This window comes from Primulina tabacum, chromosome 15, assembly GCF_025594145.1.
Source record: "Primulina tabacum isolate GXHZ01 chromosome 15, ASM2559414v2, whole genome shotgun sequence".
Lineage (NCBI taxonomy): Eukaryota > Viridiplantae > Streptophyta > Magnoliopsida > Lamiales > Gesneriaceae > Primulina > Primulina tabacum.
The window spans coordinates 32467013-32485178 of record NC_134564.1 but is presented as its reverse complement, the minus strand read 5'-3'; the positions used below and the strand labels follow the sequence as shown (position 1 = coordinate 32485178).

The 18166-nt window shown below is 35.7% G+C and overlaps 1 protein-coding gene across 1 annotated transcript; it reads left to right on the top strand.

Annotated features, from left to right (window-relative positions):
• Window positions 1–812: 812 nt before the first annotated feature.
• Window positions 813–17341, top strand: LOC142527092 (uncharacterized). The gene is given in 16 exon segments (XM_075631806.1): window positions 813–1386; window positions 4261–4362; window positions 4574–4640; window positions 4864–5030; window positions 10727–10990; window positions 11084–11167; window positions 11256–11303; window positions 11395–11456; window positions 12673–12721; window positions 13302–13575; window positions 14001–14167; window positions 15096–15170; window positions 15250–15324; window positions 16211–16377; window positions 16462–16612; window positions 16919–17341. Coding segments are annotated over 16 exon segments (2385 nt in total). The 5' UTR covers window positions 813–951; the 3' UTR covers window positions 17117–17341.
• The last annotated feature ends 825 nt before the right edge of the window (window positions 17342–18166 follow it).

Sequence of the window (18166 nt, the reverse complement as noted above, 5' to 3'; positions counted from 1 at the left end):
AATCTAAGTAGAAAATCTTTCTTTTAGTGAATAAATCTCTCGTCAAAGCAAGCAATTTTACGTGTCATTTTTACTCTGTTCCCTTGATATAATATGTAGCTTTTGTGTCACAGTGCTGTGCAATTGGTGGGGAGACAACTATCAACTCGCAGCCTGGAGAATTTGCAGCAGCTTAATGAAGCATGCCAATTTAGTGGGAAGAACCACTTTGAGTAGTTGTAGAAAGACGAGAATTACTTCCTTTATTAACCAAGTAGGAATTGATTCGGTTCACTCAATTAGTCTGTTCACATTCCTACAAACTTTCGAGGGTGAACAAAGTCATGCAGATATCTAATTACCCATTCAGATCAAGGTCCAAAGTCCAATGGACGATGTCACGATTTCGAGACTCTATTTATAAGTTGTAACAAACTCTATTTAATTTTACTTTTGGCAAAAAAATCTTTTCAGTCTCAGAATCACGTGTTATTATTATTATTATTATTATTATTATTATTGTTACTGCTATTATTGTTGTTCTTTTTCTTCTTGTTGTCTATTTAAGTCCTTTTATATAAGATATTAATTTTCTATTATAAACTTATGATATTTAATTGAACAAATGAAATTATTAGAAAAACTCATATGAATAGGTCACATATGTGTACGGATTTTTAACTCGTCAAATTCATGAAAAATATTATTTTTTGAAGTTAAAACTTGATTTTTAAATTTACAGTTTGAGTTGGTTTGAAACTGTGATAAAGTTAAAATTTTGAATATAAATTAAAATAATTATTATTTTATTATAAGCAAGTTTGTATCTTTAATAGAGAAGATTGGAGGGAATCGCAGATGTAGAGGAAGTTAACAAGATTTACTGGCTTGTGTTTGCCGTGCTACGATCATTGCTCCCGCGTCCAAAACCCAGCTGACTATTCAGTTGAAATCAAGAAATAGCAGAGAAAAATGGGGAAGAAAGAGAAGAAGAAGACCTCAAAATCGCACACTGGTGGCAGCGAGCAAGAAGAGCTGCTGAAAACACTTGATGACTTCACTAGCAAAGAGAAGTGGGACCGATTCTTCACCGTGCGAGGCGGCGAAGACTCTTTCGAGTGGTATGTGGAGTGGCCCCAAATCCAAAACTTACTCACAAACCATCTTTTGTCATCTACACCACCACCAGAATCCGAAGGAGCGTCGCCTCGGATGGAGGCGGAACATATGAGCATTCTGGTTCCCGGGTGCGGAAGCTCGAGTCTCTCTGAGCATTTATATGACGAGGGTTTTAGAAATACAACCAATGTTGATTTCTCGAAGGTGGCTATATCGATTATGCTGCGAAGGAATGTGAGAGAGCGGCCGGAGATGAAGTGGCGCGTCATGGACATGACAGATATGCAGGTGATTTGAATCTTGAGTTTTCTTTATGCAAATTTGTGTAAGATTGGATGTTTGATTACGCATGTAGGTACTATGATGGTACAGGAGTAGGATTTGTAACTAATCATTCACCAGAGCTACTTGTTGTGTGTGCTTTTTGGTCAATGTTTTGATTCCGTTGCCTTCAGTTGGAAAACTGCATGTTCATTGACTGGTAGGAGTTCTTAGTTTGATAAAAATATCAGTGATAGGTTGAAATGTACTGTGTTGATTATTTGGAAATGTGGAGGATTTTGTGATCGGATTGACTGCTAACACAGAATGGATATATGTCTAACAAGATGAAGGGGTTGTGCAGCTCTGAAGATAAGAAGCATAAATGTTGAACATTTGAAGCTTGTCATTCAATTTGATAAGCCCAAAATATGGCGATAAGTGTGTGAAAGAAAGGTATATTGCATCAAGACCACATTTGATAAATACTGTACTAAAACCTTTTAAGGAAAGAGAATCGACTAACACTCCTTCATATTTAAAAGTTGAAATTCATCCCCCTCCCTCCTTCCACCAATTTCTGTATATCATTTATCTAGACATGTATTTCTTTAGTACCCTTCCATTGCATTTAAAATATTTCTACCATTTCATCCTGCTGATCTTATCAATTTTAAGTTCAATAGATCTAACAATTCAAGAATCAAAATCTTTTCAAGAGATATTACTACTACACCAATAAAAATAAACATACATAGTGAATACCAAATTATGCAAAAAGTATTGAGAGCACAATTACAACAGACATTGAAATATTTTGGAAAATATATTGAAAACAAATATTGGAAAACAAGTGCTTTAGTTAGATGCTAGATGGTTGGTTCCTTCTCATTAGTGGCTCCAAAACTGGTAGTTCTTCCACTTCTCAATTCTTCACTTGCTAGCGAAATTATGGCCTTTATTGCTGCTGTGACTTTTTTACCTCCATTCCGGTGGCGCTAATTACCGCCCATCCCTCTTTCTCTATTTCACCGCTTAACAACCCTGCATTCTAAGCCGCTTCATAATACTGTTGCTGCATTTTTACCGTTGCAAAATCCACCAGGTCGCAGCCAAACAACCTCTTGGCTGAAATGCATCCGCCCAGTTCCTGTCTTTATGCTGCATTCACTTTGTTTATTTTTAATAAGAAACAATATTATATTGATTAAAAATATTAATTAGATAAAGCGGACCAGAGGTCCAAGCAAAGCGAAGTGAGATCCGTGGTCAAAATATATTAACATAATATTAGACCCCTATTCCTGTACAAATCTGAGACCAAGAATGATTTGAATTCTAAATTCTTCGAACTCCTGAAAGTAACACTTCTTGCAATACCCACGTCCCACCCATTATTCTGTGTCCTATATTTGCTTACAATCTTATTCCATAACGACTTCTTCTCACTAGAGAATCTCCACCACCATTTCTCTAGTAGTGCCCTGTACCTCGGAAAAATATTGCCAATACCCAAGCCCTCTCGTTACTTGGTGTACAAACTTGATCTCAAGCCATCCAGTGATCATGATGATCCCCATCCACTCCATCCCACAAAAAATCTCTCATAATCTTCTCCATGGCTTGCGTTACACCTAGGGGGACCCTAAAAAAGGACATGAAATACATTGGTAGTGCATTCAACAATGCAGAAATCAGAGTCAATCTTCTCCCTCTCGATAAAAAATCTTTATTCCAACTCGCCAACTTCTTTGTCGTCTTATAAAGTTATTAGCTCCCAAAAAAAGACCTTCAAAGGATTCCCGTCCAAAAGAACCTCTGAATATCTTATGGCCCAAGACTCCTTCCCACAACCAATATCACAAGCTAATCTGTACACATCCTCTACTTCAATTGATCCCCAATAAAACACTTTTTTCCAGATTGATCTTTAGCGCAAACATTTCACAAAGCGTAAAATCTCAGCAGAAACTTGTCAGTGTTACAGAGAGGGGGTTTTCAACTTCACCTTTTGAAAGTATAAGGTGATTTTAGCCTTTTTATATTATTTGAGGGTTTTCAGCTCAATATTTTTTCATTAGGTATCTAAATAAATTTAGCTTGCGAAATAGAGAGCATATATAATTTTACATGACTGGAATGTTGATCACTAAACCTTTTTATATGTTTGTAATATATCTCATCTAACCCACTAGAGAATAGAATGCTATATTGATGTTGTACTGGGCTGATTATTTAGTAACCTGGATATGGGTTTAAATACTTATCTTTTACTTTGCAAATAACCCGGAGTTAAAAAATGATCTACTAGAGACCTACAAGGCCATTGGTAAATAATTCCTAGTGCTAATGTTAGTTATCTGTTGAGCTTCAGATTAATTGAGATAGGATAAGTACCCCAAATGCTTGGCGATGTTCATCTGTAATACTTTTAATCGGCAAATGATTTTGGAATCTTATGCTTTGAAAGTGATCTTGTTGGATAGTGGGGTTGACCACAACAGCTTCATTTTTTTCTCCGGTTTTAGGAACCAAACGTAGTCTACAGTAGTTGTGGCCAGTGGTAGACTGAGATAAATTGAACATCAGAAACATTTTTAAATTAAAGTCACCTATATCCAGGATATTGTCAATAGGCTGGGAAATAAAATTGCACGAGATTAGGTTCAAAATTTCTTGCTCTTTTATCAGTAAACTTTCATGTTCAATGCCCTTTGTATTATGACAAAATATGCAGGAGAACCATTTGTGCTGCAGTATTTTTGAATCTACTAAATAATTTACATATATCATTGGGTAAATGTTTCTTTGACAACTGTGTCTAGTTGCTCTTTGTATTTTTTCCACTCTTTTATTTTCCTACCTGCATAGTTTCATCTGATAGTTTTGACTTCAATTCAGTTTGCAAACGAGAGTTTTGATGCCATTATCGACAAGGGAGGATTGGATGCTTTGATGGAACCGAAGCATTGCTCCAAATTGGGGAATCTTTATCTATCCGAGGTGTGCTCCATGGAAGTTTTAGAGTTTTACATTTCATATTGATGTATATGTCTACATCATGTCAGTTCAGCAATATATCTTTGATTCAAATGCTTGATTTGTTCAATTCATATGTATGCCTAAATCATGCAGTTTAGCAATATATGTTTTATCCATTGTAAATTTGTTCAAAATAAATGCATATGTATATGTTTATATTTGTTGCTACCAGGTGCGAAGGCTTTTAAAAGCTGGAGGGAAATTTATTTGCCTAACTTTAGCTGAAACTCATGTTTTAGGTATTGTGCCTCTTTCCATATATCTGATTGAGGGAAAGGTTTAAATATTTGTAATATTCTGCTATATTTTCCCCCTTCTCTCGCTCTCCCTCTCTCTCACGCACATTCATCTTTATGGTGAATATCAGTGATGCTTCTGGGAACATGCTAGTATCCATTGTATATTTGCTCCTTTCATGCTGTGAAAATGCACTTTTGTTGATGCATTATGAATATCTCTCAGATCTTCTTTTACCTAAGTATCGGTTTGGGTGGAAGATAAGTCTTCACGCAATTGGTGAGGAGCCGTCATCTAGAAATCTTAAACTGCAGACTTTTATGGTGATTGCTGAGAAAGATAATTTTTCTGCAATTTCTGAGATATCAGCATTCGTAGGCTATGCTTATCAGGTACAAGTATTTGTTTCCCTTTGCCCCTAAAATATGTCGGCAAAGTCAATTGTGGCTGGCAGCAAAACATTGAATGCACAAGGCTGGCAGCAAAATTTGAAACGGAATAGGTACGCGTTTTAAACGCGGTTTCACACTGACAGAAGGTTCTATAAATAGAGCTCCCCTCTTCATTCTGAAATCATCCATTCTTCGAGTTTTCTCATCTTATAACCATTTGAGTGCTTAGTTCTATAATATTTATGAGGTGTTTTGTTCTCCTGTATTAAGAGAGTGTGTGTTCTCTTTGAAAACACAGTGAGTGAGTTGTACACCACAAAATATTATAGTGGAATTCTTTTCATCTTGCCCGTGGTTTTTACCCTAATAATTTTTAGGGGTTTTCCACGTAAATCTCGGTGTCCATTTTATTCTTTATTTTCGGGTTTTATTATCTCAAATTCTGCACGTGGGACCAACAAGTGGTATCAGAGCCTTGGTTTAAAATTTCTTAAAATTCTGAGTATGCTCTGTGGTTGCAGCCTAGACTGATCTTCCACATCAGAAAAGATTTTTTGAAATTTTTTATTTAAGGCGGGATTATTTTGTCCGGTCTACTAAAATTGTTGTAGACATAATGGCGGGAAGGTACGAGATAGCAAAATTCAACGGAAGCAATTTTATGCTGTGGAAAATAAAGATACAAGCAGTTTTAAGAAAGGAAAGTTGCTTGGCGGCTATTGGAGATAGACCGGTGGAGATTACAGATGATGGAAAGTGGAACGAGATGAATGATAATGCTGTTGCCAATTTACACTTGGCTATAGCTGACGAAGTTTTGTCAAGTATATCTGAGATAAAAACAACCAAAGTTATCTGGGATACTCTGACAAAGATGTACGAGGTCCAAGTCCCTACACAACATGATTTTCTTAAAGAGAAGGCTTTATACTCTTCGGATGGCGGAATCCTCATCGATGACCGACCATATCAACACACTAAATACTCTATTTGCCCAACTCACTTCCATGAGGCATAAAATAGGGAGAAAATGAACGTGCGGAGCTTCTACTTCAAAGTCTACCAGATTCATATGATCAACTTATCATCAACATTACCAACAATATTCTTATGGGCTTTCTAAGATTCGACGATGTCTTAACTGCGGTTCCCGGAGAAGAAAGCCGACGCAAGAATAAGGAAGATAGGTTGGTAACATCGAAGCAGGCAGAGGCTTTACCGATGATAAGAGGAAGATTTATGGACCGTGACTCCAGTGGGAGCCAAAGGCGAGGTAGATCAAAGTCAAGAAGTAAGAAGAAAAATATTTACTGCTTTAAATGTGGCGGTAAAGGGCACTTCAAGAGAGAGCGTACGAGTATCGATAAAAGTTCTCAAGGAAATATGGCCAGTACTTCAGGCGGTGGTGAAATATTATTCAGCGAAGCAGCAACTGTTGCAGAAGACAGACACAAATTTTGTGACACATGGATTATGGATTCAGGAGCGATGTGGCACATGACGTCTCGGAGAGAATGGTTTGATCATTATGAACCAGTCTCAGGAGGATCTGTATTCATGGTAAATGATCATGCTTTGGAAATCGCTGGGGTCGGTACTATCAAAATTAAAATGTTTGATGGCACCATTCGCACCATACAGGAGGTACGACATGTGAAGGGACTGACGAAAAATCTTTTGTCCTTGGGGCAATTGGATGATATCGGGTGCAAAACTCGGATCGAGAACGAGATCATGAAAATTGTGAAGGGAGCGCTTGTGGTTATGAAGGCGGAAAAAGTTGCTGCAAATCTGTATGTACTTTTGGGAGAAACACACAAAGAGGCAGAACTAGCTGTTGCATCAATTGGTTCAGGAGAAGAATTAACAGTGTTATGGCATAGAAAGCTCGGGCATATGTCAGAACAGGGGTTGAAAATTCTCTCAGAACGGAAGCTGCTGCCGGGACTTACAAAAGTTTCACTACCCTTTTGTGAGCACTGTGTTACCAGTGAACAACACAGATTAAAGTTTGGCACTTCTATTGCCAGGAGCAAAAGCATATTGGAGCTGATTCATTCGGATGTTTGGCAAGCACCGGTTGTATCTCTAGGAGGAGCGAGATACTTTGTCTCGTTCATTGATGATTTCTCTAGGAGATGTTGGGTGTATCCAATCAAGAAGAAATCAGATGTTCCAAATCTTCAAAGATTTCAAAGCGCGGGTTGAACTTGATTCTGAAAAGAAAATCAAGTGTCTGAGGACTGACAATGGAGGAGAATATACCAGTGACGAGTTTGATGCATTTTGTCAACATGAGGGCATCAAGAGACAGTTCACGGCGGCTTACACACCTCAACAGAATGGAGTGGCGGAGCGGATGAACAGGACCTTGTTGGACAGAACAAGAGCTATGTTGAGGACTGCAGGTCTAGAAAAGTCATTTTGGGCAGAAGCAGTCAAAACCGCTTGTTATATTATCAATCGTTCTCCTTCAGTGGCGATTGATCTGAAGACTCCGATGGAGATGTGGACCGGGAAGTCGACAGATTATTCTCATTTGCATACATTTGGAAGTCCTGTGTACGTTCTGTACAATGAGCAAGAAAGATCGAAGTTGGATTCGAAATCCAGAAAATGTATCTTCTTGGGTTATGCTGATGGAGTAAAGGGGTTTCGCTTGTGGGATCCTACTGTTCACAAGCTTGTCATCAGCAGGGATGTTATCTTCGAGGAAGATAAAGTAAAGGGAGACAAAGACACATCGAATTCAGAAACTACTATTTTTCAGGTGGAAAATAAGACGGCCGATGGTCAAGTTTCTTGTGAAGCAGTACCAGAGCACGAAGAACAAGAACATGTTGAGTATGAAGTTTCCAATGTGAGGCAGTCAACTCAAGACAGCAGACCACCAGGTTGGCTTTCAGATTATGTCACTGAAAGCAACATTGCATATTGTCTATTATCAGAGGATGGTGAGCCATCGAGTTTCCACGAGGCTACTCAAAGCTCGGATGCATCTTTGTGGATGATAGCAATGCAAGAAGAATTGGAGGCATTAGACATGAATAAAACTTGGGATCTTGTTACACTACTACGAGGGAGGAAAGCCATCGGTAACAGATGGGTCTATAAGATCAAGCGAGATGGCAATAACCAAGTGGAGCGGTATCGTGCTAGATTGGTGGTAAAAGGGTATGCTCAGAAAGAAGGCATTGACTTCAATTAGATTTTACACTCAGGGGCTATGTCGATTCAGATTATGCAGGTGATCCTGATAAGAGGAAATCTACTACTGGTTATGTGTTTACACTTGCAGAAGGAGCAGTAAGCTGGGTTTCAAAACTGCAAACAGTTGTGGCGTTATCTACGACGGAGGCAGAATATATGGCAGCTACTCAAGCTTGCAAGGAGGCAATATGGATTAAAAGGTTATTGGAAGAGATCGGGCACAAACAAGAAAATGTTTCTTTGTTTTGTGACAGTCAGAGTGCCTTGCACATCGCAAGGAATCCAGCCTTTCATTCCAGGACTAAACACATTGGAGTCCAATTTCACTTTGTGCGGGAAGTAGTAGAGGAAGGAAGCGTGGATATGCAGAAAATCCATACAAAAGATAACATAGCTGATTTTCTGACCAAGCCAGTGAACACTGATAAGTTTGAGTGGTGTAGATCCTCAAGTGGTCTAGTGGAAACGTAAGCAGCAGGGAATGGCAAGATTGAAAGGATGTGTGGAGATGTGTTTGATTCTCAATCAAATCTCCAAGTAGGAGAAATGTCGGCAAAGTCAATTGTGGCTGGCAGCAAAACATTAAATGCACAAGGCTGGCAGCAAAATTTGAAACGGAATAGGTACGCGTTTTAAACGCGGTTTCACACTGACAGGAGGCTCTATAAATAGAGCTCCCCTCTTCATTCTGAAATCATCCATTCTTCGAGTTTTCTCATCTTATAACCATTTGAGTGCTTAGTTCTATAATATTTATGAGGTGTTTTGTTCTCCTGTATTAAGAGAGTGTGTGTTCTCTTTGGAAACACAGTGAGTGAGTTGTACACCACAAAATATTATAGTGGAATTCTTTTCATCTTGCCCGTGGTTTTTACCCTAATAATTTTTAGGGGTTTTCCACGTAAATCTCGGTGTCCATTTTATTCTTTATTTTCGGGTTTTATTATCTCAAATTCTGCACGTTGGACTAACAAAATAGTCCGTTGAAAGAATGAATTAATATACTTGGAGCATTTTTTTAAATAAGAACGCGACATATGATTTTTCCATCTCACAGGTTGTGATTTAATTTACTTTGAAAGGATCAATTCCATATGAACTCATTTCTTTCAATTTCATTTTAATCATTAATAAACTAACCTAATTAACTAAACTAAGAAAATAGTAAAAGAAAATCGAATTTAAAAAGGATTTTATTAATCAAACTAAAATGCAGAAAGCTAAAATAATTTTAATAAATGAATTATTATTAACATGTAAGGCTTAACTTAAAGTAATGAAAAGTCAAAAAATTAAATTTTTTAGGAAATCTGTTTCACGTTACAGTTGAATTATAGTATTTTCTGAATTATATAAACCTGAATTCAAGGGTTCGTTGTAAGCAGCCCGTATGAGTTTTGGCTTTGCTTATATATTTTCTCTTAATTAATTTACTGTAATGTTCAGTTTAATTAATTATTTGAAAACCCGTGGAGTTCAAGGAGAGTAATCAAAGAACCAAATAAAAAGATTTAGCATAAGGCATGCATTGGGAGTTTATTGAATCACTAGAAAGAGTTATTTGGCTCTGCATATGATGTTTACCACTTCAAGAATTCTGACAGTTCGTGAAAAATGTACGAATGGTGATAAGATTTTAATAAAAAAGATTGATGATTTATATGACAATGAATTAAACCATAATTAAATTAATTATTATTCAAGTTCGACATAGAACTTGACTGTCGTAAAGAAAACTGTAGCCACTAGACATAATTAAAAATTCAAACTAATAAAATCAACCCTTAAGATAAAGGAAGTAAGATATCTTGGTGTCTCCTTACTCGCATTAGAAATTTTCTCTACCCACCAAGAAAACTATGAATATTATAGAATAATTAATGTATCTCTGTCTTGAAATCTGAGAAGAATTAGCGTTTAAGGTGATAGTGAATGTGTTTCTCAGCCCCTAAACTGGGTATTTTAATAATGTAATAATCCGTATTGAGATAGGATGTTTTAAAATTTATATTATATTTTAAATTTCAGCAGCTCGTTTGGCTATTGTTCATGCACAAGCAATCTTGAAATAATGCGTTTTCCCCCATTTAAAAATTCCATTGCTGCTTGAACATATTGAATTTTTTGAAATTTCTGTGCTTTCATGAGTGCTTGCACGAACATGGTTCGTGTTTCTGTTCCTGTGCAAACAAAACCTGAAAAGTGCCAGTTAACCCTGTTCAATCACAGCTTGCTTGCTTTGCCTTTTTGCCCATATTTCAGTAGAAATTTAATATAAATCCATAATATATGATCAAACTATGTATTATATAATTTATGTTTAATTAAATCAATTTTCATCAGCATTAAAAATAATATTCTGATTTATAGATATTTATCTTGCATGTATTATGATGAATTATTTTGATACTCTTTTTGTTGAATAAGTATGGAATTTGGTGTGTATTTATGTTTGGGAACTTGATTTAGTCTTTTACATATTTTAGGCTTCTGGCCTTAGTGAGGCACTTGAAAGGGAGAAAAAGTTCCGCTCAGAACACTCTAGTGGCTCTGATATACTGTATTCGCTAGAGGACCTGAAGCTTGGGGCAAGAGGAGATCTGTCGGAGTTTGATCCAGGTCGTAGGGTAAAGCTAACTTTAGGTGAACCTGGAGTGTCCTATTTCTCCTACAGAGCTGTGCTTCTTGATGCTGAGCCAGAGGCTGGACCTTTCTCTTTTAATTTTGGAGTATTCCTTGTTCCAAAGTTAGTTCGTTTTTCAGAATCCATTTGAGTGTTTGATTATATGTGTGCACCTTGTATACTAAGCTCATTAAACCTATCTCATAAATTTATATTTTAGATATGTGCTCATGAGTGGCTATTCTCATCAGCAGAAGGGCAATGGGTCGTTGTTGCAAGCTCGAAGGCTTCTCGTTTGCTGATGGTACTTCTAGTCAACCGTATGAGTTCTCTTTCAATCTTGGTTGTTATTTTTAATTCTTTAATGATACAATAATACTGCTCAATGCTAGATTATACTGGATTCTAGCCAAGCTAGTGCTTCCATGGAGGATATACAGGTAAATTCCCACTTTATTTTTCTGTTATTAGGCATTGTTGGTCTGAATTTAACGATATCACTTTCTTATATTTTGCTTTTTCTTATTTTAGATGGATCTTTCTCCTTTAGTGAAGCAACTGTTGCCTGGAAATATTGATGGAGTTCAAATTCCGTATGCTTCTGCGATCTTATCTTTTTGTATTCATCATTAGGCTTAAACATTAGATTAATTTGCAGTTGATTTTATCTTTTTTATTCATATGTTAAGCTATCTTGTAGTTTTGTAAACTCAATTTTCATATTGGATTTTATTTTAAGTGCTTTCTATTCTTCCTCAGCTGACACCATCTTTTCGAGCACATGTTATTTTCAATTTAATTTATTTTACACGTGTCTTTCTATGATAGTATCAGATACGGTCATCTGAGTTATTTGAAAGCCTTTAGTCGTTCTTATAGCAATTTCCCATTGAACTTAGTACATTTATTCAAATTTGATCACCGAGATTCTGTTGGATAGTGGCCTTGATAAGCCTTGATCTTTATCTTCCATGTATTTCAGAGTGTCGCTAAGAAGGGAAGTTTTAACAAATAAGATGGTCTACTTGAAAATTATGAGATTGCATTTGTTTCAACAGTACCCTAGAATATGTAACTTTTATGTTTATGGTAATTGGACTGAGTGAAATCAAAGAGCGGCGAGAAAATGGGACAGTGCATATCCAAATAGGATCTTTATAGGTGAGCATCATACTGCTTAACCTAAATCTTTTGTTGTGTATAGCATTACTTCGAATACAGTAGATTTTTTAAGGTTATTGGGAAGGCCTTTCTTACAATATTGTTCCAATAAAATCTTTGTTTGCAAGGTCCACTGTTTGTTTTAAAGGATCATGGGATTGTGCCTTGAATGATGGTGTCGCTTCATGCTTTGGACTAGTGGCAAATAGAAGTAGCCAACTTCTTATTGATTGGAGCTTTGCTTTTGCATCAGGATCTTAGCTTGGAATTGTTCTCAATCACTGCTGCATGTTATAAGGCCTCTACTGTGTTTATTAGATGAACACTTTGATCTTTTCCTTTCTCGCTGGGAAATATCATGTTATTCCTCCCTACGGGCAATTTCTATACTCTTCATGTTTGAGTAAAGAACAAGAATTAGATTCCACTAACGGCAGTACAACGAACTCTATGCTATGCTTAAACTATAATATTTGTATAAAATAAGAAGAAAATAATCATTCTTGCAATGCACATTTTGTTTTTTTCTATTTCTTTAATTTTAATTTTTTTTGCTATTGGCCAGGATGAGTTTAAAGTGATACCTTCTTGAATATTTGAGAACTTTTTCATCTTTACTGACTAGAATTCCAAAATGGATATGATCAGGTTTATGGCTGCAAGTGATGGAATCAAGCATCGAAAAATTGTTCACAAGGTTTAAAATCATATCATATTGTTTCACTGACATGCACTTTTGTTTATGTGAGCTATCTGATGATTATTATTATATCACTTTGGAAGAAAGAAAGTTAAAGAGTAAGGTAACTTGCTTGCTACATGATAAAATGTATCGTATCTTTATTAGGCAGTACTACCTCTCACTCCTAATGGAGTAGTATTTAGCAAAAATGTTATGGTTGTGATGTTCATCCTATTTACTTTAAACTACTCTTCATGTTTGACATACGCTCTGCTATCTTGCAAGTAATTTATTTTCATGGAGGCCTTAGAGTTGCTATTGATTGCATGTGGTTTTATTTGATATGATGTTTATGAGTGTAAGAAAAAAATCAAGTGCAGAATGCATGTAAGAATGTGTTGGACCACATAGAAAATTTAACCTTGGCATCTCTACCTTGAACTCTGCAACATCCCATGTGGATTGTTCCATGCAATCCAAATGAAGATTAAAGTTCTTTGACTGTGTTCTATGATATTATATAATATTACTGGTACACAAAAATACTTTTGCATTCTCATTTTTTCTTGTTTTTGTTTTTAATTGCTTTCTCCAGGTTACATCTCCATTGGCCGGTCAAATTGTTGTGGAAGATGTGATCCGTAACAAGCTTCATGATGAGATTCGACGTCGGTTTCCATCTAAAGAATTAATTTTCCGCCGCCTTACTTTTCAACGAACTGAGAATTTAGTGCAATCTGAAGCTATTCTGTCGGTGGTACCAGATGATATGTCAAATGGATTAGAGGACAAGACAGACGGGGCAGCTTCCAAGTCAAGGAAAAAAGGAAAGCAGAGTAAATTTTATTCTCAGCTGTCTGGATCTCTTGGTTAGCATGTGATTGTCTTCTCCTTCTCAATTTACCAGTTTTCTTTTTTATGGGGATATGGTTGCACTTATGATTGATATTTAACCGTTGATTTCTTTAACTTATTTTCATTCAATGGTCAAATGTTTTCCTCGTGAAGCTGGGATTCCTGTTTCATATCTCTGATTTTGAATGATTTGCTTTTGATTCTGTTGACTAATGCACAGCATCAGAGAAAATGTCCTTATTCGGCCCTTTCTATGATTAGATTATTCTAGATCTGTTATGCACCTAACTCCTGATCAGACTTTTTGAAGAGAACAATGTTTCTGTACAGTATCAGATGTGGAATGAAAGGAATACTAAGCTGCACTTAATTGCTATTTTTTCCTTTTGGAGAATGGTCGTTTTCAGAATAAGTTCTACTTGGTGGTGATTCTTTACAGTGACGTCGGAACGTCTGCAGAGAGCATCAAGCAGTGAATTGAATGTTTATCAGAATTATTTGGCTAGTTCGTATCACAATGGGATTATATCTGGATTAATGTTGATTTCTTTACATTTGGAAAGGCTTGCGTCTTTCGGGAGCATGGTGAGCTAGAAGCAAATTTTAGTTATCTATAGTAAAAGCTCTATAGATTGATAACTTCTCTAAAATAATGTGTTTTTTTTTTCTGGTGGCGAGTTTGCTAAATTAATAAGATAAATATTTTTCGGAAGACCCTTGTATAAATCTATAGACCCATCAATATCATAAATTAATAATTTTTTAAAAGTACAAACATAACTAAGACAATTTAGTAAAACATGATTATATTGTTGTTTATTTTTCTTCAAATTTAAATCTTGTAAATTAATTTCTATTATTTATATTCTATAATTGCTCGTTCATACGGTTATTTAATTAGTCAATACAATGAATGTTATTTAATTATTTAAAACAATCAATATCACTTAGTTTTGTCAATAAATATGTACAATGGATTTTGTTTTTTATATTAATTCAAGGAATATGATATAAACATTAGTGAAACACATTGATTTTTTATGTAATTAAATTTATGTTCGTTGAACCGAAAATGTACTCTTTAAAACAATAAAATACCAATTTATCTATTAATTAATATCTTTCTAAATCAATAAAATTTCATGGTCCCATTATTATTAATTTTATAGAGGTTATATTGTATTCTTCTTCCACTTTCAGTGTTTCTCAGCTAAGAGGAAAACTTATTGCCTTTAATCACTTCTAGAGTAGAATATCATAACATTGTTGTTGTCTATTTAATACCATATAATTTATTGTCCTTTGTTTTTATGATGAGCTGGATGATACCGGGGCATGGACATTGGGTGGCATTGCTAACATGCAAAGATCTTGTACATCCTGTTTTAACTTAAAAAAAATAGATGTCCCTCAAGTTTTTTTTTCCTTTTTCGTGTTCCATTCCTTGGAAATGACAGCAATCCTTGAGGTCGGTCCTCTGTTCCAAAAAGGTTCTTATGACTGATGGTGCCTTTTTCAACTTTCCCATGTCAAGACAGTTGTCATTGGTCTTGGGGCAGGATTACTGCCAATGTTTTTCAGGAAGAACCTCCCATTTCTTGAGATTGAGGTGTAACTGGGTTCTGATTCTATCGTATTAGATTTTATTCTTTTATCCTTTTCTCATGGCAATGTTCTTAACTTTACAGGTTGTCGAATTAGATCCTGTGGTATTAGATGTTGCTAGACACTATTTTGGTTTTGGAGAAGACCAACATTTGAAGGTGATACTCAAGTATTTTCAGATTACTTGTCTCAAGTTCCAACTTAGTATAGTTTGAAATGTGCAAAGGAAATAATAATTTGCTTAGTGTGAGAAGCTGCATGAGATTCCTCTTCCATATCATCCGCGTCCATATCAGTGATTGAAGTCCAACAACCTCAAACTGATTTTAAGTCATTTAGTAATTTTTTCTGATTTCCACTGTCGTGATTTTTTAAGCATGCATCGTATCTTCTTCCACTTGCTCAATACTGTCCGTTATGGCTGGCTTTAAACATGTTTAACCATCTTAGTTGTTCACCCAAATCTTTTCGCCTCACCTCATCCTTATAATTTCTAATTGGCCTTGGTGTCAGCAAGTGGAGAAAATTTCTATATTACAAGTTTTCTCAGATGAATAAATGTTTTTATATCACAAGATCTTGTTCTCACATTTTGTGGTCAAAATAAGAGGCCATATTGTTCATGATTATGTTCACATTGCTGATCGCTCATTGATTTTATTTGGTATGCGGCTCAAACTTTCTACTCATAAGTGCTGTTTATACTGAAAATGTATCTTGGTTTTATGCATGTGAATTTTAAAAATATTTAATTTGATAATTTACTTTATTAGAAATCTGAAGCAAAATATCCATATGACACAGCAAATATCCATATGACACAGCTTCAAAGATATTATAATCTGTATTTTAATGTTTAGGGGATTGAAAATGGGGAGGTTTATGCATGTTGATTTTGCAGTTTAGATTTACTCTTTCTTATGGTCGAAACATTATCATATTTTTTCCATTCTGAGATACTAATTTATCCCTTCATTGAATGATGTTTGTATTTTTAGTTTAACTGCCTTGGTTTTTATTTTTGCTTCCTTGTTTTTCTCCCAGGTACATATTGCCGATGGGATAAAGTTCGTCAGGGATATAGAAAATTCTGAGGCGACAAGTAATAATGACGAAAATGATACTCTCGACAAGAAGTTAGTGAATGAAGAAGGAAAAGAGTTGTGCAGAATTGACATACTTATTGTTGATGTGGACTCTGATGATTCGAGGTAATGGAAATGTTATAGTATTTACTTTGACACTACTCAAGTTTAGTTTCTTGTAACCCACTCCTTGGTCTCTTGCATTTGCAGCTCTGGTTTAGCCTGTCCTGCTTCAGACTTCGTTGAGGAATCTTTTCTTTTGACTGCCAAAAATTCACTTTCTGAGCAGGGCTTATTCATAGTTAATTTGGTCTCTAGGTCCTCTGCTGTTAAGGTTCCAGTATATTCAAGATTGAAGAAGGTGAGCGAAAAAGATGATCCTATAATTCCTTCTACCTTTATTCTGCCCAGACGTAAAAGAATGTTTAGGGTCCTCATAACAAATTATTCCTCCAATTCTTAATATTTGTTTCAATATAGCGTGTGCTAGTTCTCTTGATGTATTGAGTGACATATGCGTACCGGTCACTATGCTAAATTCATGCTCCTGCTTAAAGTTCTGTTTCTTAAAAAGGTAATAGGATGTAATTTCTCACCACAGGGCGTTAAAGGCTGCATGATATCTTTGTGCTTCTAACTTTGTCCTATTGGTATTGGTGTTTTACAGGTATTTAGCAGTCTCTATTCTCTACAGCTTGAGGAAGACATCAACGAAGTTATTTTTGCCCTTAAGAGCGATACTCCTGTTGAAGAAGACAAGCTTTCCGATGATTTTGGGGTACTGGCAAGATTACTGGAGCTGGAGAAACAGGAATGGAGCCAAAGGATCATAGATGCCTCAAAATTGATCAAACGGGTAATATGAAATCTTGGTTGCTGAATGCATACCCACAGTTTTTGTTTTGTTTCCACAAGTTTGTAGTGGTGTTTGGATCAACAGAGGTTGTGTAAATTTTTTGTGTTTTTTTGTTCTTTTTCTTGAAGAGTATTATAAATATTTTCCAAGTTATGTTACTGTTAACTTTTTAGATCACCTGTGTAAAAATAGATTAAAATACCATCCTGTTTGGGAAGCTGCATCGATTTTCCATGCCCTACGATACAAACTTCAAGTCTATTCACTTGTATGCAACACTATAATGATGAATGTGATTTATTCAACGGGGACTGGTTTGCCCTCTGCGTCAGTCATTGTCTTGGAGTCTCGAACGATGCTCAACAAAATCTGAGTTGATGCCTTTGCATAAGTAAGTTATCGATTCATGTATCCTCAACACTACTTATATCTGATATAACTATAAGTGCGAAAAAATCGGGGTGGGGGAATGATATGAACTTGATTAGTTTTGCTGCGATTAAAGCCTTTCCGAAACAAAAAGAGCCTTGCAAGTGCACTGCAGGGGAGGAAAGAAGTACCAAATTTTGCTGTAACAAGAAACGTACCCCGAGTAAGGATGATGATCGATGGACTAGGGACCTTTTAGTATTAGAACAAATTCAACAAACTAGACAACCATAGCTAGTAATAATTTTTAAAAGATTATACGAATACCCATTTCATGTATTTTTAAATTCTAGTGATATGAATTTGACAAATAATAAGTTGCCAAAATGGAGGCAAGAGATGCTACACTTCCGATTAATCAAATTTGTGAATGTAAGATGTTTGTTTCCTCGTGATTTTTCACCCGCTTCACCGCAATTGGGAAAAAAATATATATTTTATCAGCTCATCTTTTAATCTTTTATTGCTGAATGCAAAAATGAGAGTAAAATTCTTTAAAAGGCAACAGTCTCACTATTTTGTTTACACACTATAAAATAATGATGATTTTCTAGCAGATAACCTCCTTCAATTTGTATCAAATATAAAAATGATCGATTTTGTTTGATTCGACTCTTATATAGAATTTTG